At 47.3% G+C, this 22,486-nt stretch overlaps 1 protein-coding gene across 1 annotated transcript in view; it reads left to right on the top strand.

Moving 5' to 3' along the window:
• The window catches only part of LOC311118550 (FSD1-like protein), a 53,846-nt gene that overhangs the window by 12,970 nt on the left and 18,390 nt on the right, over positions 1-22,486 (top strand). Inside the window, exons 3-8 of the mRNA XM_084193342.1 lie at positions 812-913; positions 3,120-3,142; positions 3,594-3,715; positions 20,609-20,818; positions 21,153-21,251; positions 21,520-21,649. Coding sequence (XP_084049468.1) covers positions 812-913; positions 3,120-3,142; positions 3,594-3,715; positions 20,609-20,818; positions 21,153-21,251; positions 21,520-21,649 — 686 coding nt within the window. The remainder of the gene's footprint in view (positions 1-811; positions 914-3,119; positions 3,143-3,593; positions 3,716-20,608; positions 20,819-21,152; positions 21,252-21,519; positions 21,650-22,486) is intronic.

Raw genomic sequence — 22,486 nt, 5'->3', positions numbered from 1 at the left:
GGAATGAGGTCATTATCCATCCAGGATACCTGGGCCAGGTCAATTAGAAAGGCCTGCTCGCTGAAGTGTTTTAGGGAGCGTTTGACAGTGATGAAGGGTGGTCGTTTGACCGCGGACCCATTACGGACGCAGGCAATAAGGCAGTGATCGCTGAGATCCTGGTTGAAGACAGCGGAGGTGTATTTAGAGGGTAAGTTAGTCAGGATGATATCTATGAGGGTGCCCATGTTTACGGATTTAGGGTTGTACCTGGTAGGTTCCTTGATAATTTGTGTGAGATTGAGGGCATCTAGTTTGGATTGTAGGATGGACGGGGTGTTAAGCATATCCCAGTTTAGGTCACCAAGCATTACGAACTCTGAGGATAGATGGGGGGCAAGCAATTCACATATGGTGTCCAGGGCACAACTGGGGGCTGAAGGGGGTCTGTAGCAAGCGGGAACAGTGAGAGACTTATTTCTGGAAAGGTGGATTTTTAGAAGTAGGAGCTCAAACTGTTTGGGCACAGACCTGGATAGTATGATAGAGCTCTGCAGGCTATCTCTACAGTAGATTGCAACTCCACCCCCTTTGGCAGTTCTATCTAGACGGAAAATGTTGTAATTCGGGATGGAAATGTCTGAATTTTTGGTGGCCTTCCTAAGCCAGGATTCAGACACTGCTAGAACATACAGTAAGGTCCTTAATTGTTACTCAGAAATGATTTAATATTGATATAAAAACGGCTGCACTGAGCCTTTAACAGAAAAACCCTGCAAACAGAATGTGCTGTAACAGCTCAATATTTCAATTTTCTTTCTTTGTTCCACAGAATCAACTGACACAGAGCGGCAACGCCTTGGAGAGTGCAGAGGAGCTGCTGGAGTTTGCCAACAATGCCCTGGATATGAAAGACGAGGAGGAGTTCACTAAGGTATCATACAGGATATGGTGTGAAACAACAGCATCTCATTGGCTGTCTGGGCCTTAGACAAGAAGATTATTTGAATGTGATCAGCTGATAAGGGATAACAGGAAGTAGGTAAAGGTCAACGTTGACTGCTGCTGGGTAACATGAGTCAGGAAAATGTTGGGTAGATTGTAGTCTGTTGGTCTCATCCAGCTAAATTTGGCAGATTGTAGTCCTCATTCTAAAGTGAAAGTTTATTTGATTGTTTTGGATTTCTTTTCAAAATACAATGTGATAAAATGAATGGAAGTGAATGAGAACTTTTGTTAACAAGCTTAAAATATACTTCTAAAGGTGACCTATGAAGAATGGTTTTCTCCTAAACTAACAAACAAACATGATTTTTCCCTCTCAATTTCCTATAATACATTTTCAGAATCTTAAAGTGGAACTGACAGCGTTTTAACAACATGAAGTCTTATTCAAATCTCTTCATATACACCCTCAGGAATATGACACCTTTTATTTTTTTTTACATTTTCTGACAAGCGAGCACTTAGATATGGTCATTTTCACGTTTTCATAAATTCCTAGAATGTTTGGGAATGACGTAGAGTAAGTCATTTGTGAAAACTCTATAGCAATATAGAGTGGGAAAGCAGCCGTGCTTTTGGACAATTAATAGACACTGCAGTAAATAAAACCTAATAAAAACTTCTGTCTCGTCCAGGACCGGAGTCTACGCAGACCGGTGCGCCATAGCCAATCAGAGCTACAGTAGGCCTTTAGGCAAACAAGCCATTTGCCACACAGGCCTGCCATCCTTAACTTCTTTGAACTGGACTGTGTGTTTACAGGCTGTTGTAACAGCGTGACTTTAGATCATTAGAACACATTCACCAAAAGCCACAAAATACACCTGAATGGATTTCTGCAAATATGTAAATACCACAGGAGTCCTCTTACATTTGGGAACTTTACAGTCCTATTGATCAAACAACCATGAAAAGGTAGGCTCTCTCTCCCTCAGTTATGCACATCAACAAAACAAGATCAACAACTAATGCTAGCCAGAGCAAGATGAGCTCAAATCTAACGAGGGAACATTAGATAAACCCTCTCAAACCTTTCCAGCTAGTTGGCCGTCATATTGCACTGATAAACGATGGGGAATAGTAGCCTCCTCGTCCTTCTGCAGCTGGCCTGCTAACGCTTGTCCCAACCCACGTTCTGACAACTGAATGGGAACTTGCCTGCTAACGCTTGTCCCAACCCACGTTCTGACAACTGAATGGGAACTTGCCTGCTAACGCTTGTCCCAACCCACGTTCTGACAACTGAATGGGAACTTGCCTGCCAACGCTTGTCCCAACCCACGTTCTGACAACTGAATGGGAACTTGCCTGCCAACGCTTGTCCCAACCCACGTTCTGACAACTGAATGGGAACTTGCCTGCCAACGCTTGTCCCAACCCACGTTTTGACAACTGAATGGGAACTTGACTGTGCGGCAGGTAGCTTAGTGGGTAAGAGCGTTGTGCCAGTAACCGAAAGGTCGCTGGTTCTAATCCCCGAGCCGACTAGGTGAAAAATCTGTCGATGTGCCCTTAAGCAAGGCACTTAACCCTAATTGCTCCTGTAAGTCGCTCTGGATAAGAGCATCTGCTAAATGACATAAAAAAAATTAAAAAAATGTTCTGTCAGTTCCACTTTAACTAATGTTCTGTCAGTTCCACTTTAACTAATGTTCTGTCAGTTCCACTTTAACTAATGTTCTGTCAGTTCCACTTTAACTAATGTTCTGTCAGTTCCACTTTAACTAATGTTCTGTCAGTTCCACTTTAACTAATGTTCTGTCAGTTCCACTTTAACTAATGTTCTGTCAGTTCCACTTTAACTAATGTTCTGTCAGTTCCACTTTAACTAATGTTCTGTCAGTTCCACTTTAACTAATGTTCTGTCAGTTCCACTTTAACTAATGTTTACATCCAAAGTCACGCTGCTTTTTCTGTGTGATGTTGATCACCATGCCTGTGCCTGCGTGCGTGTGAGTACGAGGGCCTGCCTGCGTGCGTGTGAGTACGAGGGCCTGCCTGCGTGTCTGTGTCCAGTACAGCCACTGAGCAGAACACTTCTGCATGTCCACCAACCCTCACCTGCATGGCTGCTCTAACCAACCCTCACCTGCATGGCTGCTCTAACCAACTCTCTTCTTCTCCTCTTCTTCAAGGCTGCCAAGCAGATCAAAGATAGGTAGGTATACTCTTCCCTTCTCTAGTCTGTGGACATGTCTGGTATCAGCTGCAGTGAGAAACCTAGCTTAGTGCATAGTTTAGATAGATAGATAGATAGATAGATAGATAGATAGATAGATAGATAGATAGATAGATAGATAGATAGATAGATAGATAGATAGATAGATAGATAGATAGATAGATAGATAGATAGATAGATTGATAGATTGATAGATAGATAGATAGATAGTTTAGATAGATAGAAAATATATACTCAAATATTTACAAAATTGTGAGGGGTGTACTCACTTTTGTGAGATACTGTATGTAGAATCATCAAAAACAGCCATTGCTCATTGGCCCCTGGAAGGTATTCCCAATAGCACACTGTGGTCACAGCAATGGAACGGCTTCCGTTTCAGCTGGAGGGTGGTGGCGGGGGTCTCACTGCGTCTTATTCCTCCCCGCAGGGTGACCATGGCCCCAGCCTTCAGACTGACCATGAAGCCCAAGGCCACAGACCACATGAACCATCTCATGGTGGACTTCACCCAGGAACGACAACTCCTCCAGAACCTCAAGTTCCTGCCTGGTACGTGATGACACTATGGCTGCAATCCCAGATGACACCCTGTTTCCTATATAGTGCACTACTTGTGACTGGATAGCAGTCCCTTGTCAAAAGGGCCCCTGGTCACACCAAAACGTTACTTTTTCTTCCTGGCACTGATTTTACTGATAGCAGCTATTTTGAACTGCAAGTTGCTCTGGATAAGAGCGTCTGCTAAATGACTCAAATGTAAACATGTAAATGTAGTGCACTGTATATGGAATATATTTGAGACATTTACATTAACATTTTTGTCATTTAGCAGACGCTCTTATCCAGAGCGACTTACAGTTAGTGAATACATTTTATTTTATTTTAAATATATACTGGCCCCCCGTGGGAATCGAACCCACAACCCTGGCGTTGCAAACGCCATGCTCTATCAACTGAGCTACATCCCTGCCGGCCATTCCCTCCCCTACCCTGGACGACGCTGGGCCAATTGTGCACCGCCCATGAGTCTCCCGGTCGCGGCCGGCTGCGACAGAGCCTGGATTCGAACCAGGATCTCTAGTGGCACAGTTAGCACTGCGATGCAGTGCCTTAGACCACTGCGCCACTCAGGAGACTTAACCCATGTGATTCTGTAATGATATAATAATGATCTGTCTGTCTGTCTGTCTTTGGTGATGTCCTCAGGTGCCTGTCTGTCTGTCTGTCTTTGGGGTTGGCCTCAGGTGCCTGTCTGTCTGTCTGTCTGTCTTCAGGGGTTGTACTCAGGTGACTGTCTGTCAGCCATTCAGCCATACAGCCAAACAACCATGCAACCATACAACCATACAGCCATACAGCCATACAGCCATACAGCCATACAGCCGTACAGCCATACAGCCATACATCCATACAACCATACAGCCATACAGCCATACAACCATACAGCCAAACAACCATACAGCCATACAGCCATACAGCCATACAGCCATACAACCATACAGCCATACAGCCATACAGCCATACAGCCATACATCCATACAACCATACAGCCATACAGCCATACAACCATACAGCCATACAACCATACAGCCATACAGCCATACAGCCGTACAGCCATACAACCATACAGCCATACAGCCATACAGCCGTACAGCCATACAGCCATACAGCCATACAGCCATACAGCCATACAGCCGTACAGCCATTATTTCGTAGTGGATGTGATACAGTACATTAGTGTTAACTGGCTGACATTTGAAACCCTCCAATCTGGCAACATTATATATCTTTATTATTACTCTAATAGACAATGAGATTCAATTTGTAGGGAAAAGATTGCTAATGTTTGCATTTTTATAATGCTGTATTTGAATTTTTTGTTGTTGTCATATAGCCTGTTGTTAATTTGAGTATCTTGCATAATTAGTCTACCTTTGATTCATTTTATGTTTTTTTTCTGCTTATTTGGTATTTATTAGGATCCCCAATAACCGCTGCTAAAGCATCAGCTATAGAGGGTAGCAGCGGTAGTCTGTGGTTATTTAGCTTTCCTCTTGTAACGTTATTCATACAGCGTGTGTATGGTGCTGTCAGAATGTATGAAAAGCACAGCGGTAGTGGTAGTCAGCCTGCCAGGGGGCCTACCAGGGGGCGTGGCATGGGGCCTACCAGGGGGCCTGCCAGGGGGCGTGGCAGGGGGCCTACCAGGGGGCGTGGCAGGGGGCGTGCCAGGGGGCGTGGCAGGGGGCGTGGCGCTGTAGGACCAGTAAAGCTCTAACTGCATTCTAGAGCTATGGACAATCTTTCTGACGTGATGTGTCCCAAATGGCACCCTATTCCCTACATAGTGCACTACTTTAGACCAGAGAATGGCACCCTATTCCCTACATAGTGCACTACTTTTGACCAGGGCCCCATTTGGGACGTAGTCATGGTCTGGTCTGACTGGAACACACTATGACAGACCTCTATATCCTATTAGCATTCTGTGATTCCAGTCAGTCAGTGGGAGGAATGGACAGACGGCTAATTAATTTGTCTTTCAGAAAGCAGAGCATCAGAGCATCAGCTGCCACAGCAGTAATCCAAAGAGGCTCCAGAGACATTCTCTTTGTGGTCGAATGTAGAGCAGATCTGTTCTGACTCTTTTGGATTTTTAGGGAGGACCAAGCCTCATCTTTTATAGGGTTATAATGACTGGCCCTCCTATTGGATTATTAGGGCTTTCTGTGCTGCTCAGATCCAGGATCAGCTGATGAAGACTCCCCCCTCCTCCTCCTCCTCCTCCTCCTCCTCCTCCTCCTCCTCCTCCTCTGTGTCATACAGGGTCCCCAAGGCACTGCAGCAGCGCTCGGCCCCAGATGATGCACTGCACTAAATATTACTCTGACTGAACTGGCTCTGGATGCAGATGCCCCCCAAGCTCAGAGCCACTCAACAAAGACTAAAAATAACCCAGAAAAGAACAATTTCCTCAGGGAACTAACCTGGGCAGTAGTCCTTTCTCATACTAGTCAAACCCTCCATATACTACTGTTGTAATGTGCTGTATGGCTGTATGGTTTTATGGCTGTATGGCTGTATGGCTGTATGGCTGTATGGCTGTATGGTTGTATGGCTGTATGGCTGTATGGTTGTATGGCTGTATGGCTGTATGGCTGTATGGTTGTACATTGACTGGGTTACTAGTAGAGTGGATAGAGTAGAGAACTGCTTGAATCGGTCAGAGGAGTGGCTAGACTAGAGAACTGCTTGAATCGGTCAGAGGAGTGGCTAGACTAGAGAACTGCTTGAATCGGGCAGAGGAGTGGCTAGACTAGAGAACTGCTTGAATCGGTCAGAGGAGTGGCTAGACTAGAGAACTGCTTGAATCGGTCAGAGGAGTGGGTAGACTAGAGAACTGCTTGAATCGGGCAGAGGAGTGGCTAGACTAGAGAACTGCTTGAATCGGTCAGAGGAGTGGGTAGACTAGAGAACTGCTTGAATCGGTCAGAGGAGTGGCTAGACTAGAGAACTGCTTGAATCGGGCAGAGGAGTGGCTAGACTAGAGAACTGCTTGAATCGGTCAGAGGAGTGGGTAGACTAGAGAACTGCTTGAATCGGTCAGAGGAGTGGCTAGACTAGAGAACTGCTTGAATCGGTCAGAGGAGTGGCTAGACTAGAGAACTGCTTGAATCGGGCAGAGGAGTGGGTAGACTAGAGAACTGCTTGAATCGGGCAGAGGAGTGGCTAGACTAGAGAACTGCTTGAATCGGTCAGAGGAGTGGCTAGACTAGAGAACTGCTTGAATCGGTCAGAGGAGTGGCTAGACTAGAGAACTGCTTGAATCGGGCAGAGGAGTGGCTAGACTAGAGAACTGCTTGAATCGGTCAGAGGAGTGGCTAGACTAGTGAACTGCTTGAATCGGTCAGATGAGTGGCTAGACTAGAGAACTGCTTGAATCGGTCAGAGCAGTGGCTGGACTAGTGAACTGCTTGAATCGGTCAGAGGAGTGGCTAGACTAGAGAACTGCTTGAATCGGTCAGAGGAGTGGCTAGACTAGAGAACTGCTTGAATCGGTCAGAGGAGTGGCTAGACTAGAGAACTGCTTGAATCGGTCAGAGGAGTGGCTAGACTAGAGAACTGCTTGAATCGGTCAGAGGAGTGGCTAGACTAGAGAACTGCTTGAATCGGGCAGAGGAGTGGCTAGACTAGAGAACTGCTTGAATCGGGCAGAGGAGTGGCTAGACTAGAGAACTGCTTGAATCGGTCAGAGGAGTGGCTAGACTAGAGAACTGCTTGAATCGGTCAGAGGAGTGGCTAGACTAGAGAACTGCTTGAATCGGTCAGAGGAGTGGCTAGACTAGAGAACTGCTTGAATCGGTCAGAGGAGTGGCTAGACTAGAGAACTGCTTGAATCGGTCAGAGGAGTGGCTAGACTAGAGAACTGCTTGAATCGGTCAGAGGAGTGGCTAGACTAGAGAACTGCTTGAATCGGTCAGAGGAGTGGCTAGACTAGAGAACTGCTTGAATCGGTCAGAGGAGTGGCTAGACTAGAGAACTGCTTGAATCGGTCAGAGGAGTGGCTAGACTAGAGAACTGCTTGAATAGGACATCCTTTACAAGCGCGTGTGTGTGTGCGTGTGCGTGTGCGTGTGTGTGTGTGTGTGTGTGTGTGTGTGTGTGTGTGTGTGTGTGTGTGCGTGTACGTTTTACTATACTTGTGAGTACCAGAATGAGGACGTTTGTCCGTGTCTCACTTGTAAAAAGGCTATTTTAGGCTTAGGACTGTAATGGAGTTGAATGGATTGAATGGATTGGTATCAAACACATGACGCCATTCCATTCACTCCATTCCGGCCATTACTGTGAGCCGCCTTCCCCTCAGCAGCCTCCAGGTAGCTTAGTGGTTAGAGAGGCGAGCCAGCAGTCTGAGGGTTACCAGTTTGAATCCCAGGTCTGACGGGAAAAATCTGGCGGAAAATGCCATTGCCTTCCGTTATGCCCTTGAACAAGGCACTTAATCCCCCACAACAACAGCTCCACGGGCACCCAGTGTTGGGTTAAATTCAGAAGTCACATTTCGGTTGGACCTTGTGTGCAGTTGACCAGTAATCTTAATCTTTACTTAATCTTGTGTGTGTGGTTGCATATAGGATGTGAGAGGACCAGTGTGTGTTCCATATAACTAGGCAGTCTGTGGCTCCTCTGATGCTCACTGGACCGTGAGAGCAGAAATCATCAGCACAGCTCAGCCTCTACCTCTGTTGATTGGAGAGCAGTCTGTTTGACATTTCAAAATGCATCTCCTGCAATTCTACACTTTGACATGACTTATTATGCCGATGGAGGGGTATATATATATGGAGGGGTATATGGAGGGGTATATGGAGGGGTATAGGGAGGGGTATATGGAGGGGTATAGGGAGGGGTATATGGAGGGGTATAGGGAGGGGTATATGGAGGGGTATAGGGAGGGGTATAGGGAGGGCTATAGGGAGGGGTATAGGGAGGGGTATAGGGAGGGGTATATGGAGGGGTATAGGGAGGGGTATATGGAGGGCTATAGGGAGGGGTATAGGGAGGGGTATATGGAGGGGTATAGGGAGGGGTATATGGAGGGGTATAGGGAGGGGTATAGGGAGGGGTATAGGAAAGGGTATAGGGAGGGGTGTAGGGAGGGCTATAGGGAGGGGTATAGGGAGGGGTAGGAGGGGTATATGGAGGGGTATAGGGAGGGCTATAGGGAGGGGTATAGGGAGGGCTATAGGGAGGGGTATAGGGAGGGGTATATGGAGGGCTATAGGGAGGGGTATAGGGAGGGGTATAGGGAGGGGTATAGGGAGGGCTATAGGGAGGGGTATAGGGAGGGCTATAGGGAGGGGTATAGGGAGGGGTATATGGAGGGCTATAGGGAGGGGTATAGGGAGGGGTAAATGGAGGGGTATAGGGAGGGGTATATGGAGGGGTATATGGAGGGGTATAGGGAGGGGTATAGGGAGGGGTATATGGAGGGGTATAGGGAGGGGTATAAGGAGGGCTGTAGGGAGGGGTATAGGGAGGGGTATAGGGAGGGCTGTAGGGAGGGCTATAGGGAGGGGTATAGGGAGGGGTATAGGGAGGGGTATATGGAGGGGTATAGGGAGGGGTATATGGAGGGGTATAGGGAGGGGTATAGGGAGGGCTATAGGGAGGGGTATATGGAGGGGTATAGGGAGGGCTGTAGGGAGGGGTATATGGAGGGGTATATGGAGGGGTATAGGGAGGGCTATAGGGAGGGGTATAGGGAGGGGTATAGGGAGGGCTGTAGGGAGGGGTATAGGGAGGGGTATAGGGAGGGGTATAGGGAGGGGTATATGGAGGGGTATAGGGAGGGGTATAGGGAGGGCTATAGGGAGGGGTATATGGAGGGGTATAGGGAGGGGTATATGGAGGGGTGTAGGGAGGGGTATAGGGAGGGCTATAGGGAGGGGTATATGGAGGGGTATAGGGAGGGGTATATGGAGGGGTGTAGGGAGGGGTATAGGGAGGGCTATAGGGAGGGGTATAGGGAGGGGTATAGGGAGGGCTATAGGGAGGGGTATAGGGAGGGCTATAGGGAGGGGTATATGGAGGGGTATAGGGAGGGGTATAGGGAGGGGTATATGGAGGGGTATATGGAGGGGTATAGGGAGGGCTATAGGGAGGGGTATAGGGAGGGGTATATGGAGGGGTATAGGGAGGGGTATAGGGAGGGGTATATGGAGGGGTGTAGGGAGGGGTATAGGGAGGGGTATAGGGAGGGCTATAGGGAGGGGTATAGGGAGGGGTATAGGGAGGGGTATAGGGAGGGCTATAGGGAGGGGTATAGGGAGGGGTATAGGGAGGGGTATAGGGAGGGGTATAGGGAGGGGTATATGGAGGGGTATAGGGAGGGCTATAGGGAGGGGTATATGGAGGGGTATAGGGAGGGCTGTAGGGAGGGGTATATGGAGGGGTATAGGGAGGGGTATAGGGAGGGGTATAGGGAGGGCTATAGGGAGGGGTATATGGAGGGGTATATGGAGGGGTATAGGGAGGGCTATAGGGAGGGGTATAGGGAGGGCTATAGGGAGGGCTATAGGGAGGGGTATAGGGAGGGGTATATGGAGGGGTATAGGGAGGGGTATAGGGAGGGGTATAGGGAGGGGTATAGGGAGTGGTATATGGAGGGGTATAGGGAGGGGTCTATGGAGGGGTATAGGGAGGGGTATAGGGAGGGGTATATGGAGGGGTATAGGGAGGGGTATATGGAGGGCTATAGGGAGGGCTATAGGGAGGGCTATAGGGAGGGGTATAGGGAGGGCTATAGGGAGGGGTATAGGGAGGGGTATAGGGAGGGCTATAGGGAGGGCTATAGGGAGGGGTATAGGGAGGGGTATATGGAGGGGTATAGGGAGGGGTATATGGAGGGGTATAGGGAGGGGTATAGGGAGGGGTATAATGAGGGGTATAGGGAGGGGTATAGGGAGGGGTATAGGGAGGGCTATAGGGAGGGGTATATGGAGGGGTATATGGAGGGCTATAGGGAGGGGTATATGGAGGGGTATAGGGAGGGGTATAGGGAGGGTTATAGGGAGGGGTGTAGGGAGGGGTATAGGGAGGGGTATAGGGAGGGGTATAGGGAGGGCGATAGGGAGGGGTATAGGGAGGGGTATATGGAGGGGTATAGGGAGGGCTGGAGGGCTATAGGAGGGGTATATGGAGGGGTATAGGGAGGGGTATATGGAGGGCTGTAGGGAGGGGTATATGGAGGGGGATATGGAGGGGTATAGGGAGGGGTATAGGGAGGGGTATAGTGCATTCGGAAAGTATTCAGACCCCTTGACTTTTTCCACATTTTGTTACGTTACAGCCTTATTCTAAAATTGATTAAATTGTTTTTTTTCCTCATCAATCTACACACAATACCCCATAATAACAAAGCAAAAACAGGTTTTTAGGCATTTAGAGAAAAAAAACATTTACATAAGTATTCAGACCCTTTACTCAGTACTTTGTTGAAGAACCTTTGGCAGCGATTACAGCCTTGAGTCTTCTTGGGTATGACGCTACAAGCTTGGCACACCTGTATTTGGGGAGTTTCTCCCATTCTTCTCTGCAGATCCTCTCAAGCTCTCTCAGGTTGGATGGGGAGCATCGCTGCACAGCTATTTTCAGGTCTCTCCAGAGATGTTCGATCGGGTTTAAGTCCGGGCTCTGGCTGGGCCACTCAAGGACATTCAGAGACTTGTCCCGAAGCCACTCCTGCGTAGTCTTGGCTGTTTGCTTAGGCTCGTTGTCCTGTTGGAAGGTGAACCTTCGCCCCAGTCTGAGGTCCTGAGCGCTCTGGAGCAGGTTTTCATCAAGGATCTCTCTGTACTTTGCTCCGTTCATCTTTCCCTCGATCCTGATTAGCCTCCCAGTCCCTGCCGCTGAAAAACATCCCCACAGCATGATGCTGCCACCACCATGCTTCACCATAGGGATGGTGCCAGGTTTCCTCCAGACGTGACGCTTAGCATTCAGGCCAAAGAGTTCAATCTTGGTTTCATCAGACCAGAGAATCTTGTTTCTCATGGTCTGAGAGTCTTTAGGTGCCTTTTGGCAAACTCCAAGCGGGCTGTCATGTGCCTTTTACTGAGGAGTGGCTTCCGTCTGGCCACTCTACCATAAAGGCCTGATTGGTGGAGTGCTACAGAGATGGTTCTTTCTCGTCAGTAGTGTTCATGTGCACCTGAAAATGGCATCCACTGGGAGGATTGCAAAATGGTAAATTACTGCATTTAAATATGAAACTGAAATGCGTCACAATGCAACTCTACCAAACATTTCCTCTACACATAATTAGCCTTGCGCTCAATAAATACACGTTACTGGCCCCGTGTAGCTCAGTTGGTAGAGCATGGCGCTTGCAACGCCAGGGTTGTGGGTTCGATAAATAAATGTATGCACTCACTGACTGTAAGTCGCTCTGGATAAGAGCGTCTGCTAAATGACTAAAAATTTAAAATGTAAGATGTACTGGCAAACGAGTAAAAGAACAACAGGATACTAAACTATACTGAACACAAATAGAAACGCAACATGCAACAATTTCAAAAATGTTACTGAGTTACAGTTCATATAAGGAAATCAGTCAATTGAAATAAATTCATTAGGTCCTAATCTATGGATTTCACATGACTGGGAATACAGATATGCATCTGTTGGTCACAGATACCTTAAAAGAAAGGTAGGGGCGTGGATCAGAAAACCAGTCAGTATCTGATGTGACCACCATTTGCCTCATGCAGCGTGAAATATTTCCTTTGCATAGAGTTGATCAGGATGTTGATTGTGGCCTGTGGAATGTTGTCCCACTCCTCTTCAATGGCTGTGCGAAGTTGCTGGTTATTGGCGGGAACTGGAACACGCTGTCGTGCACGTTGATTCAGAGCATCCCAAACATGCTCAATGGGTGACATGTCTGGTGAGTATGCAGGCCATGGAAGGACATTTTCAGCTTCCAGGAATTGTGTACAGATCCTTGCGACATGGGGCCGTGCATTATCATGCTGGAACATGAGGTGATGGCAGTGGATGAATGGGCCTCAGGATCTCGTCACGGTATCTCTGTGCATTCAAATTGCCATCGATAAAATGCAATTGTGTTCATTGTCCGTAGCTTGGTTTAGATAAACAAATGTAGTTTGCTAGCTAGCTAGGTAACGTTAGCTACGTTACCTCAGCTTGACTTATTTTCTGCTGCGCTGATGTTGGCTGATCGCTCCCTCTTTGAAGTGAAGTGGAAAATTGATAGAATTGCATCACTTTTCAACGTTCGACGACATGGCAACCCCATCAGTTGAGACTTCAGTTCCGTTTCGAAATCCTCTGTCTGAAAGTGCTTGCTACAAACTCAGAAATGTTTATATTTCTCACACCTCCATGGAGCAGTCCTCCACACCCTGAAATCACCCTGAAATCACTATGAATTCTGGATATTGTGGTTTACTTACAACCAGGAAATGTAGGCCCGTTTTCTACCATTGAGATGCAGAAACACTCGTATTTGAAATTCAAAATGTTTAATACACATTTTAATAACATATTAATGTATAGAGCAATGGTAAAATGTCCCTTTAAAGTAACTGTCCAGTAAAAATCTCACTTTTTAAAAGTTCATATTCTGTTAACTCGAAATAATGTTATCTCATCCTATACTCGTATTTATGCCCAAAGCATAAATTGGAGAGAAAAAACACAACAAAAACTCCACCTCAAACAGACTGTTTAAAAAAAGTGTGCTATTTCCTCATAGAGGATGATGTCATCCTCCTGAGGAGGATGAGCTGGCCAATCAGCAGTCTGCTTGCATGAATATTTTTAATGACCGTTATACGTCCACACCATTCTGTTGTCGGGGTACGCCCGCTCACACCAGAGCGGTCGGAAATCCCGCTCATCGCTCACGGAGCGGTGTCACCCCTCTGTCACTCCACATCCTTTCCAACCGCTCCGCTAAAAACCGCTCCTCGCTCACAGAAACACTAACTGCCGCTCCAAATTCGCTCCATTCATTAAAATCACAATTTAACCAACACCCATCTATTTTTGTGTCTACCTGGACCTACCATTTAGTTTTGAAGTATTGAAATCAAACCATATGATTTGAATGAAAAGTATTTTATTGAACAACATGAAACCGTAAGAAGCGCTCATAATTTCAAATAGTCTCCATGTCGTATTAAACAGCATATAAACACTCTAAATAGGTCAGGAGCCAGACAGGGAGCCTAAGAAGGAACGAAAATGAATTATTTAGGCTATATTATTATTATTATTATTATTATTACTATTATTATTATTATTATTATTATTATTATTGTTATTATTATTAGCCTATTACTTCAGTTATTTCAAGGCTATAGCCTACAAATAAGTACATTGTGAAGCATTTGCGAGTGCGACACAAGCCTGAACATTAAGTAATTCAGCCTTTAAACAACATTTGGTTGAATTAAAATAAAACGAAAAATGCCATATGAGGCCTTTTAGAAACAGGAGTTTGGCTAGAGTTTGTGGCTTCAGGCTCATGCGATGGTGTCTGGAGAGCAGCCGCTCCACTCACATACTCTGGCCCTCACCATTCCAAAACAGAAAAGCTGCTTTTTAACCTACTTAACTATTTAACTCATATTGTAATTAATTATAGGTCATATTTCATAAAGATCTAGAAAAACTGGACAGTTACTTTACAGGTCGACTTTGGTCAAGATATTCGGCTATAGAAGTGCCATTTCTTCCAGATCTCTACAGCTTCCGTCCAAAAACACATCCTGTGAAACTACGTCAACACCAGTGGAGGCTGCTGAGGGGAGGACGGCTCATAGTAATGGCTGGAACGGAGTAAATGGAATGGTATCAGGCACATGAAAACTAGATGTTTGATACCATTCCATTCACTCCATTTCGGCCATTACTGTGAGTCGTCTTCCCCTCAGCAGCCTCCAGGTAGCTTAGCGGTTAGAGAGGCGAGCCAGCAGTCTGAAACAGTTAACACATACTGGAGGAGTTACTGGCTAGCTACACGTGGTTAGATTAGCTAACCAACTAGCTACACGTGGTTAGATTAGCTAACCAACTAGCCACAATTGGTTAGATTAGATAACCAACTAGCTACAAGTGGTTAGATTAGCTAACCAACTAGCTACAAGTGGTTAGATTAGCTAACCAACTAGCTACAAGTGGTTAGATTAGCTAACCAACTAGCTACAAGTGGCTAGATTAGCTAACCAACTAGCTACAAGTGGTTAGATTAGCTAACCAACTAGCCACAATTGGTTAGATTAGCTAACCAACTAGCTACAAGTGGTTAGATTAGCTAACCAACTAGCTACAAGTGGTTAGATTAGCTAACCAACTAGCCACAATTGGTTAGATTAGATAACCAACTAGCTACAAGTGGTTAGATTAGCTAACCAACTAGCTACAAGTGGTTAGATTAGCTAACCAACTAGCTACAAGTGGTTAGATTAGCTAACCAACTAGCTACAAGTGGCTAGATTAGCTAACCAACTAGCTACAAGTGGTTAGATTAGCTAACCAACTAGCCACAATTGGTTAGATTAGATAACCAACTAGCTACAAGTGGTTAGATTAGCTAACCAACTAGCTACAAGTGGTTAGATTAGCTAACCAACTAGCTACAAGTGGTTATATTAGCTAACCAACTAGCTACAAGTGGTTAGATTAGCTAACCAACTAGCTACAAGTGGCTAGATTAGCTAACCAACTAGCTACAAGTGGTTAGATTAGCTAACCAACTAGCTACATCAGTCGCGGCATGCATGACCAGAAAAACACATAGATGAACCACCAAAGGCACACCCCATTTTAAAGAAATTAATGGGGGGGATGAATCAACCTGTATTGGTGGGGGACATGTCCCCCCATCCCCCTTGGCAATTTCGCCAATGCAATGGATACTGCTAAAACAATGACGTCATATCTGAATTCTGCCATCTTTATGCATGTTGCCGTTGGGTTACAGCTTGACGTAGGAGCCTAGAAGAAGAAGATCAGGTCCAGTATTTAGGAAGTGTCTCAGAGTAGCAGTGCTAGTCTAGAATCAGGTCTCCTCTGTCTGTTCATTTTCATCTAAAAGGCAACACTGTTCCTGGATCAGCACTCGTACTCTGAGATACTTTATGAATACCCTGTTGCATTTCTAGTAGGACAGACTTTGGTCTTTTTGATAAGGCTGATTTAAGATCACTTTATTCGTCAATTGTACACAATGTCCAACCGAAATTGTACTTCTGCTTAATCCAAACCCCTCCGGTTGGAGCAGGGGGCTGCCACTGGGCGCCCGTGGAGCAGTTGTTGTGGGGGGTTAAGTGCCTTGCTCAAGGGCACAATGGCAGGCAATGGCATCTAGGGTTGCCAGTTCACTTCCCGCCGGATTTTTTTCCCCCGTCAGATGTTTTCCCCGGGATTTGAACTGGCAACACTCCGGTTGCTGGCTCTCCTCTCTAACCGCTGGGCTACCTGCCGCCCCAATGCTCTCCTTCTGTTAAGGACTGCTGGCTGCTAACCTCTAGTGCTTGTGATGTGTAATGGGGGCCCACAGCTGAAAATATCTGAGACTTCCTTGGAGGCTTTATTTGACAGACAAAGAGCCTCTTGGGGTTTCAACAGTCTAACACTAGTGAGTTGCTGGGGATCCATTGCCTTGGTAACAACTCCTCCGCAGAAGGTTAGCATTTCTCCAAATGATTGAGGAAGATGTCTACCTTTTTTTAAAGAAGAAAGAAGGCAGAAACTCTTTAAGATGGATGACAACAGGAAGTTCTGGAAAATGTGGTGTTAAATCACAATGAAAATAGTAAACGCCCCACTCCAACTGCTAAAAGGCATTATCTGGTTGAACGTTTCCATTGAGTTTCAATCTGCAGCCTGTTAACCTTTTACACTGGCCTGTATGGATATAGCCACATGGAAGTGTTTCTAACAGAGGAAGTATGAAAAGTATATGCATGACCAGAGTAGAAAGGGTTGAAAGAGAGCACTTACATTGTTGATTTTATGTGCATTTTATATTTACTGTACTTTTCACAGCATTTGTCAATAACGAAATCTGAAAATACTTATCACTTATCAATGACAAAATCTGCCATTTTCAACCCATATACGGGATGACAGAGGCTGTGAGATCCTAAAGGCTGCTGTTAGTACCAGTGGTGGGCCCCTGACCTCTAGAACCTAAAGGCTGCTGTTAGTACCAGTGGTGGGACCCTGACCTCTAGAACCTAAAGGCTGCTGTTAGTACCAGTGGTGGGACCCTGACCTCTAGAACCTAAAGGCTGCTGTTAGTACCAGTGGTGTGACCCTGACCTCTAGAACCTAAAGGCTGTTGTTAGTACCAGTGGTGGGCCCCTGACCTCTAGAACCTAAAGGCTGCTGTTAGTACCAGTGGTGGGACCCTGACCTCTAGAACCTAAAGGCTGCTGTTAGTACCAGTGGTGGGCCCCTGACCTCTAGAACCTAAAGGCTGCTGTTAGTACCAGTGGTGGGACCCTGACCTCTAGAACCTAAAGGCTGCTGTTAGTACCAGTGGTGTGACCCTGACCTCTAGAACCTAAAGTCTGCTGTTAGTACCAGTGGTGGGACCCTGACCTCTAGAACCTAAAGGCTGCTGTTAGTACCAGTGGTGGGACCCTGACCTCTAGAACCTAAAGGCTGCTGTTAGTACCAGTGGTGGAACCCTGACCTCTAGAACCTAAAGGCTGCTGTTAGTACCAGTGGTGGGACCCTGACCTCTAGAACCTAAAGGCTGCTGTTAGTACCAGTGGTGGGACCCTGACCTCTAGAACCTAAAGGCTGCTGTTAGTACCAGTGGTGGGACCCTGACCTCTAGAACCTAAAGGCTGCTGTTAGTACCAGTGGTGGGACCCTGACCTCTAGAACCTAAAGGCTGCTGTTAGTACCAGTGGTGGGACCCTGACCTCTAGAACCTAAAGGCTGCTGTTAGTACCAGTGGTGGGCCCCTGACCTCTAGAACCTAAAGGCTGCTGTTAGTACCAGTGGTGGGCCCCTGACCTCTAGAACCTAAAGGCTGCTGTTAGTACCAGTGGTGGGCCCCTGACCTCTAGAACCTAAAGGCTGCTGTTAGTACCAGTGGTGGGACCCTGACCTCTAGAACCTAAAGGCTGCTGTTAGTACCAGTGGTGGGCCCCTGACCCCTAGAACCTAAAGGCTGCTGTTAGTACCAGTGGTGGGCCCCTGACCCCTAGAACCTAAAGGCTGCTGTTAGTACCAGTGGTGGGACCCTGACCTCTAGAACCTAAAGGCTGCTGTTAGTACCAGTGGTGGGCCCCTGACCTCTAGAACCTAAAGGCTGCTGTTAGTACCAGTGGTGGGACCCTGACCTCTAGAACCTAAAGGCTGCTGTTAGTACCAGTGGTGGGCCCCTGACCCCTAGAACCTAAAGGCTGCTGGTAGTACCAGTGGTGGGCCCCTGACCCCTAGAACCTAAAGGCTGCTGTTAGTACCAGTGGTGGGACCCTGACCTCTAGAACCTAAAGGCTGCTGTTAGTACCAGTGGTGGGACCCTGACCTCTAGAACCTAAAGGCTGCTGTTAGTACCAGTGGTGGGACCCTGATCTCTAGAACCTAAAGGCTGCTGTTAGTACCAGTGGTGGGACCCTGACCTCTAGAACCTAAAGGCTGCTGTTAGTACCAGTGGTGGGACCCTGACCTCTAGAACCTAAAGGCTGCTGTTAGTACCAGTGGTGGGACCCTGACCTCTAGAACCTAAAGGCTGCTGTTAGTACCAGTGGTGGGACCCTGACCTCTAGAACCTAAAGGCTGCTGTTAGTACCAGTGGTGGGACCCTGACCTCTAGAACCTAAAGGCTGCTGTTAGTACCAGTGGTGGGACCCTGACCTCTAGAACCTAAAGGCTGCTGTTAGTACCAGTGGTGGGACCCTGACCTCTAGAACCTAAAGGCTGCTGTTAGTACCAGTGGTGGGACCCTGACCTCTAGAACCTAAAGGCTGCTGTTAGTACCAGTGGTGGGCCCCTGACCTCTAGAACCTAAAGGCTGCTGTTAGTACCAGTGGTGGGACCCTGACCTCTAGAACCTAAAGGCTGCTGTTAGTACCAGTGGTGGGCCCCTGACCTCTAGAACCTAAAGGCTGCTGTTAGTACCAGTGGTGGGCCCCTGACCTCTAGAACCTAAAGGCTGCTGTTAGTACCAGTGGTGGGACCCTGACCTCTAGAACCTAAAGGCTGCTGTTAGTACCAGTGGTGGGACCCTGACCTCTAGAACCTAAAGGCTGCTGTTAGTACCAGTGGTGGGACCCTGACCTCTAGAACCTAAAGGCTGCTGTTAGTACCAGTGGTGGGACCCTGACCTCTAGAACCTAAAGGCTGCTGTTAGTACCAGTGGTGGGACCCTGACCTCTAGAACCTAAAGGCTGCTGTTAGTACCAGTGGTGGGACCCTGACCTCTAGAACCTAAAGGCTGCTGTTAGTACCAGTGGTGGGACCCTGACCTCTAGAACCTAAAGGCTGCTGTTAGTACCAGTGGTGGGCCCCTGACCTCTAGAACCTAAAGGTTGCTGTTAGTACCAGTGGTGGGACCCTGATCTCTAGAACCTAAAGGCTGCTGTTAGTACCAGTGGTGGGACCCTGATCTCTAGAACCTAAAGGCTGCTGTTAGTACCAGTGGTGGGACCCTGACCTCTAGAACCTAAAGGCTGCTGTTAGTACCAGTGGTGGGACCCTGACCTCTAGAACCTAAAGGCTGCTGTTAGTACCAGTGGTGGGACCCTGACCTCTAGAACCTAAAGGCTGCTGTTAGTACCAGTGGTGGGACCCTGACCTCTAGAACCTAAAGGCTGCTGTTAGTACCAGTGGTGGGACCCTGACCTCTAGAACCTAAAGGCTGCTGTTAGTACCAGTGGTGGGACCCTGACCTCTAGAACCTAAAGGCTGCTGTTAGTACCAGTGGTGGGACCCTGACCTCTAGAACCAAAAGGCTGCTGTTAGTACCAGTGGTGGGACCCTGACCTCTAGAACCTAAAGGCTGCTGTTAGTACCAGTGGTGGGACCCTGACCTCTAGAACCTAAAGGCTGCTGTTAGTACCAGTGGTGGGACCCTGACCTCTAGAACCTAAAGGCTGCTGTTAGTACCAGTGGTGGGCCCCTGACCTCTAGAACCTAAAGGCTGCTGTTAGTACCAGTGGTGGGACCCTGACCTCTAGAACCTAAAGGCTGCTGTTAGTACCAGTGGTGGGACCCTGACCTCTAGAACCTAAAGGCTGCTGTTAGTACCAGTGGTGGGACCCTGACCTCTAGAACCTAAAGGCTGCTGTTAGTACCAGTGGTGGGACCCTGACCTCTAGAACCTAAAGGCTGCTGTTAGTACCAGTGGTGGGACCCTGACCTCTAGAACCTAAAGGCTGCTGTTAGTACCAGTGGTGGGACCCTGACCTCTAGAACCTAAAGTCTGCTGTTAGTACCAGTGGTGGGACCCTGACCTCTAGAACCTAAAGGCTGCTGTTAGTACCAGTGGTGGGACCCTGACCTCTAGAACCTAAAGGCTGCTGTTAGTACCAGTGGTGGGCCCCTGACCTCTAGAACCTAAAGGCTGCTGTTAGTACCAGTGGTGGGACCCTGACCTCTAGGATATCTTAGTCAATGGAAGCTCTCTAACTACTATAATAAGCAAACCACCTGATCCCCAGTGGTGTGTCCACTGGCTTGTTAATAGGACGTCTGTCACACTCCTCTCTCTCTCATTTAATTGTAAAAAAACATCCCCATGAATGCTAGGAACCTATTGATTGTGATATGGACACATTTATGAGGTTTGAACAATATCCAAAAAGTCTTAGACTATAAATTATTTACCAATATTGTCCTATGGAAAGATCTTGTTCAGCTTTTAAAGATGCCTTCCTCTCTATGTTATTCCAGTCCCCTGGGCCCCAGAGATGGAGGTAGGGGATTGTCTGGTGTCAGACAACACGGTGTCCGTAGCCTGGAAGATGCCAGTGGAGGACAGCAAGATAGACCACTACATACTGGAGTACAGAAAGACCGACCACGAAGGACTGCCACGCATCAAAGACGAACACTGCTGGGAGGTGGTGGATAACATCAAGACCACAGAATACTCACTGTCAGGTACGAAACTAGAGTAGACCTACTGTAGCCTGGTCCCAGATCTGTTTGTGCCGTCTTGCCAACTCCTATGGCCATTGTCATGCCACTTGGCAAGACGGCACAAACAGCTCTGGTACCAGGCTAAGACTGCACTGTCTTCATGTAGCTTCCTGTGTTTTAAAACGTGAACCAGGCTAAGACTGGACTGTCTTCATGTAGCTTCCTGTGTTTAAAACGTGAACAATCCATATAGCTTTGCTTCACCTAAACGTTTGTAACTTTATCAAAGTGTGAAAGCTTGTTCACCTACAGAACGTTATGAACCAATGCAGATAATGGAATGTTCATCCTCCAGGTTTAAAGTTTGACTCCAAGTTCATGAACTTCCGGGTACGAGCATGCAACAAGGCAGCAGCTGGAGAATACTCGGATCCAGTTACCCTGGAAACCAGAGGTAAGACGGTTAGTTACCCTGGAAACCAGAGGTAAGACGGTTAGTTACCCTGGAAACCAGAGGTAAGACGGTTAGTTACCCTGGAAACCAGAGGTAAAACTATTGCACTATGTTGTCTTGGATCTTTAATTACGTAGTCATTACAATATTGATATAAAAGTTATTTGACTTAAGTGTTTTCCCCGGCAACAAAAACGTAAGAAAATGCCTGCTATATCTCGTGTTTGTTTGTTTGTTTGATTGATTGATTGATTGATTCCCTCCCCAGCGTTCAACTTTGGCTTTGACTCGTCTTCGGCCCACCTGAACCTGAAGGTAGAGGACGGGAGTGTGGAGTGGGACCCCCAGGGGGGCAAGGGGCTGGAGAACAAGCTCAAAGGCAAGGAGAACAAGGGCAGGTGAGAACTGAACTGAAACAAATACACGTCCCAAATGGACCCCTAGGCCCTATGCACTTGTGGAGATCTGAGAGGATTTGATTGGTAGAAGCAATGTGTAGACACTTCGACCGAGCCTATCAGAGGGCGAGGTGTAGATATTACCATATTGACTGCACCTGTGAAATCCTCTTAGCTCTCCACATAGGTTTTAGGGTCTAGGGATCCATTTGGGATTGGGCCTAATCCTCATTTTACCTGGAACTCTCATTGAAATAGCCTGGTCCTAGATCTGTGTGCTCTCTTTCCAACTTCTGTGGTCATTGTCACTTTTGGCGTGACAGGACATACACAGGTCTGGGTACCAGGCTACCGTTCAACCGCTTTTTCTCTCGCATTCTTCTTTCTTTAGTTCATGGGCTGTGTTTCCACAGACCACCCAATTATTGGCAAAAGAGCTTATCTGATTGGTCAAAAGGACAAAAGGCCATTTCACTTGCAGCATTGTTACTCCAGACACTGTCTGCCAAGTTGAGGCCTCATTTCTTCAAGCTGCAGTGTTGATACTCTTAGAAAAGGATATTGGAAAAACAATTCTAGGCTCCGTCGTAAAGGGGCACTTCCAGCTGGCTACATCCAGTTGGCTACATCCAGTTGGCTACATCCAGTTGGCTACATCCAGTTGGCTACATCCAGTTGGCTACATCCAGCTGGTACATCCAGTTGGCTACATCCAGCTGGCTACATCCAGTTGGCTACATCCAGTTGGCTACATCCAGTTGGCTACATCCAGTTGGCTACATCCAGCTGGTACATCCAGTTGGCTACATCCAGCTGGTACATCCAGTTGGCTACATC

This window comes from Coregonus lavaretus (genome assembly GCF_964263955.1).
Source record: "Coregonus lavaretus genome assembly, contig: HAP1_SCAFFOLD_236, whole genome shotgun sequence".
NCBI classification, from domain to species: domain Eukaryota; kingdom Metazoa; phylum Chordata; class Actinopteri; order Salmoniformes; family Salmonidae; genus Coregonus; species Coregonus lavaretus.
This window is presented reverse-complemented; position numbering and strand designations above follow the sequence as displayed.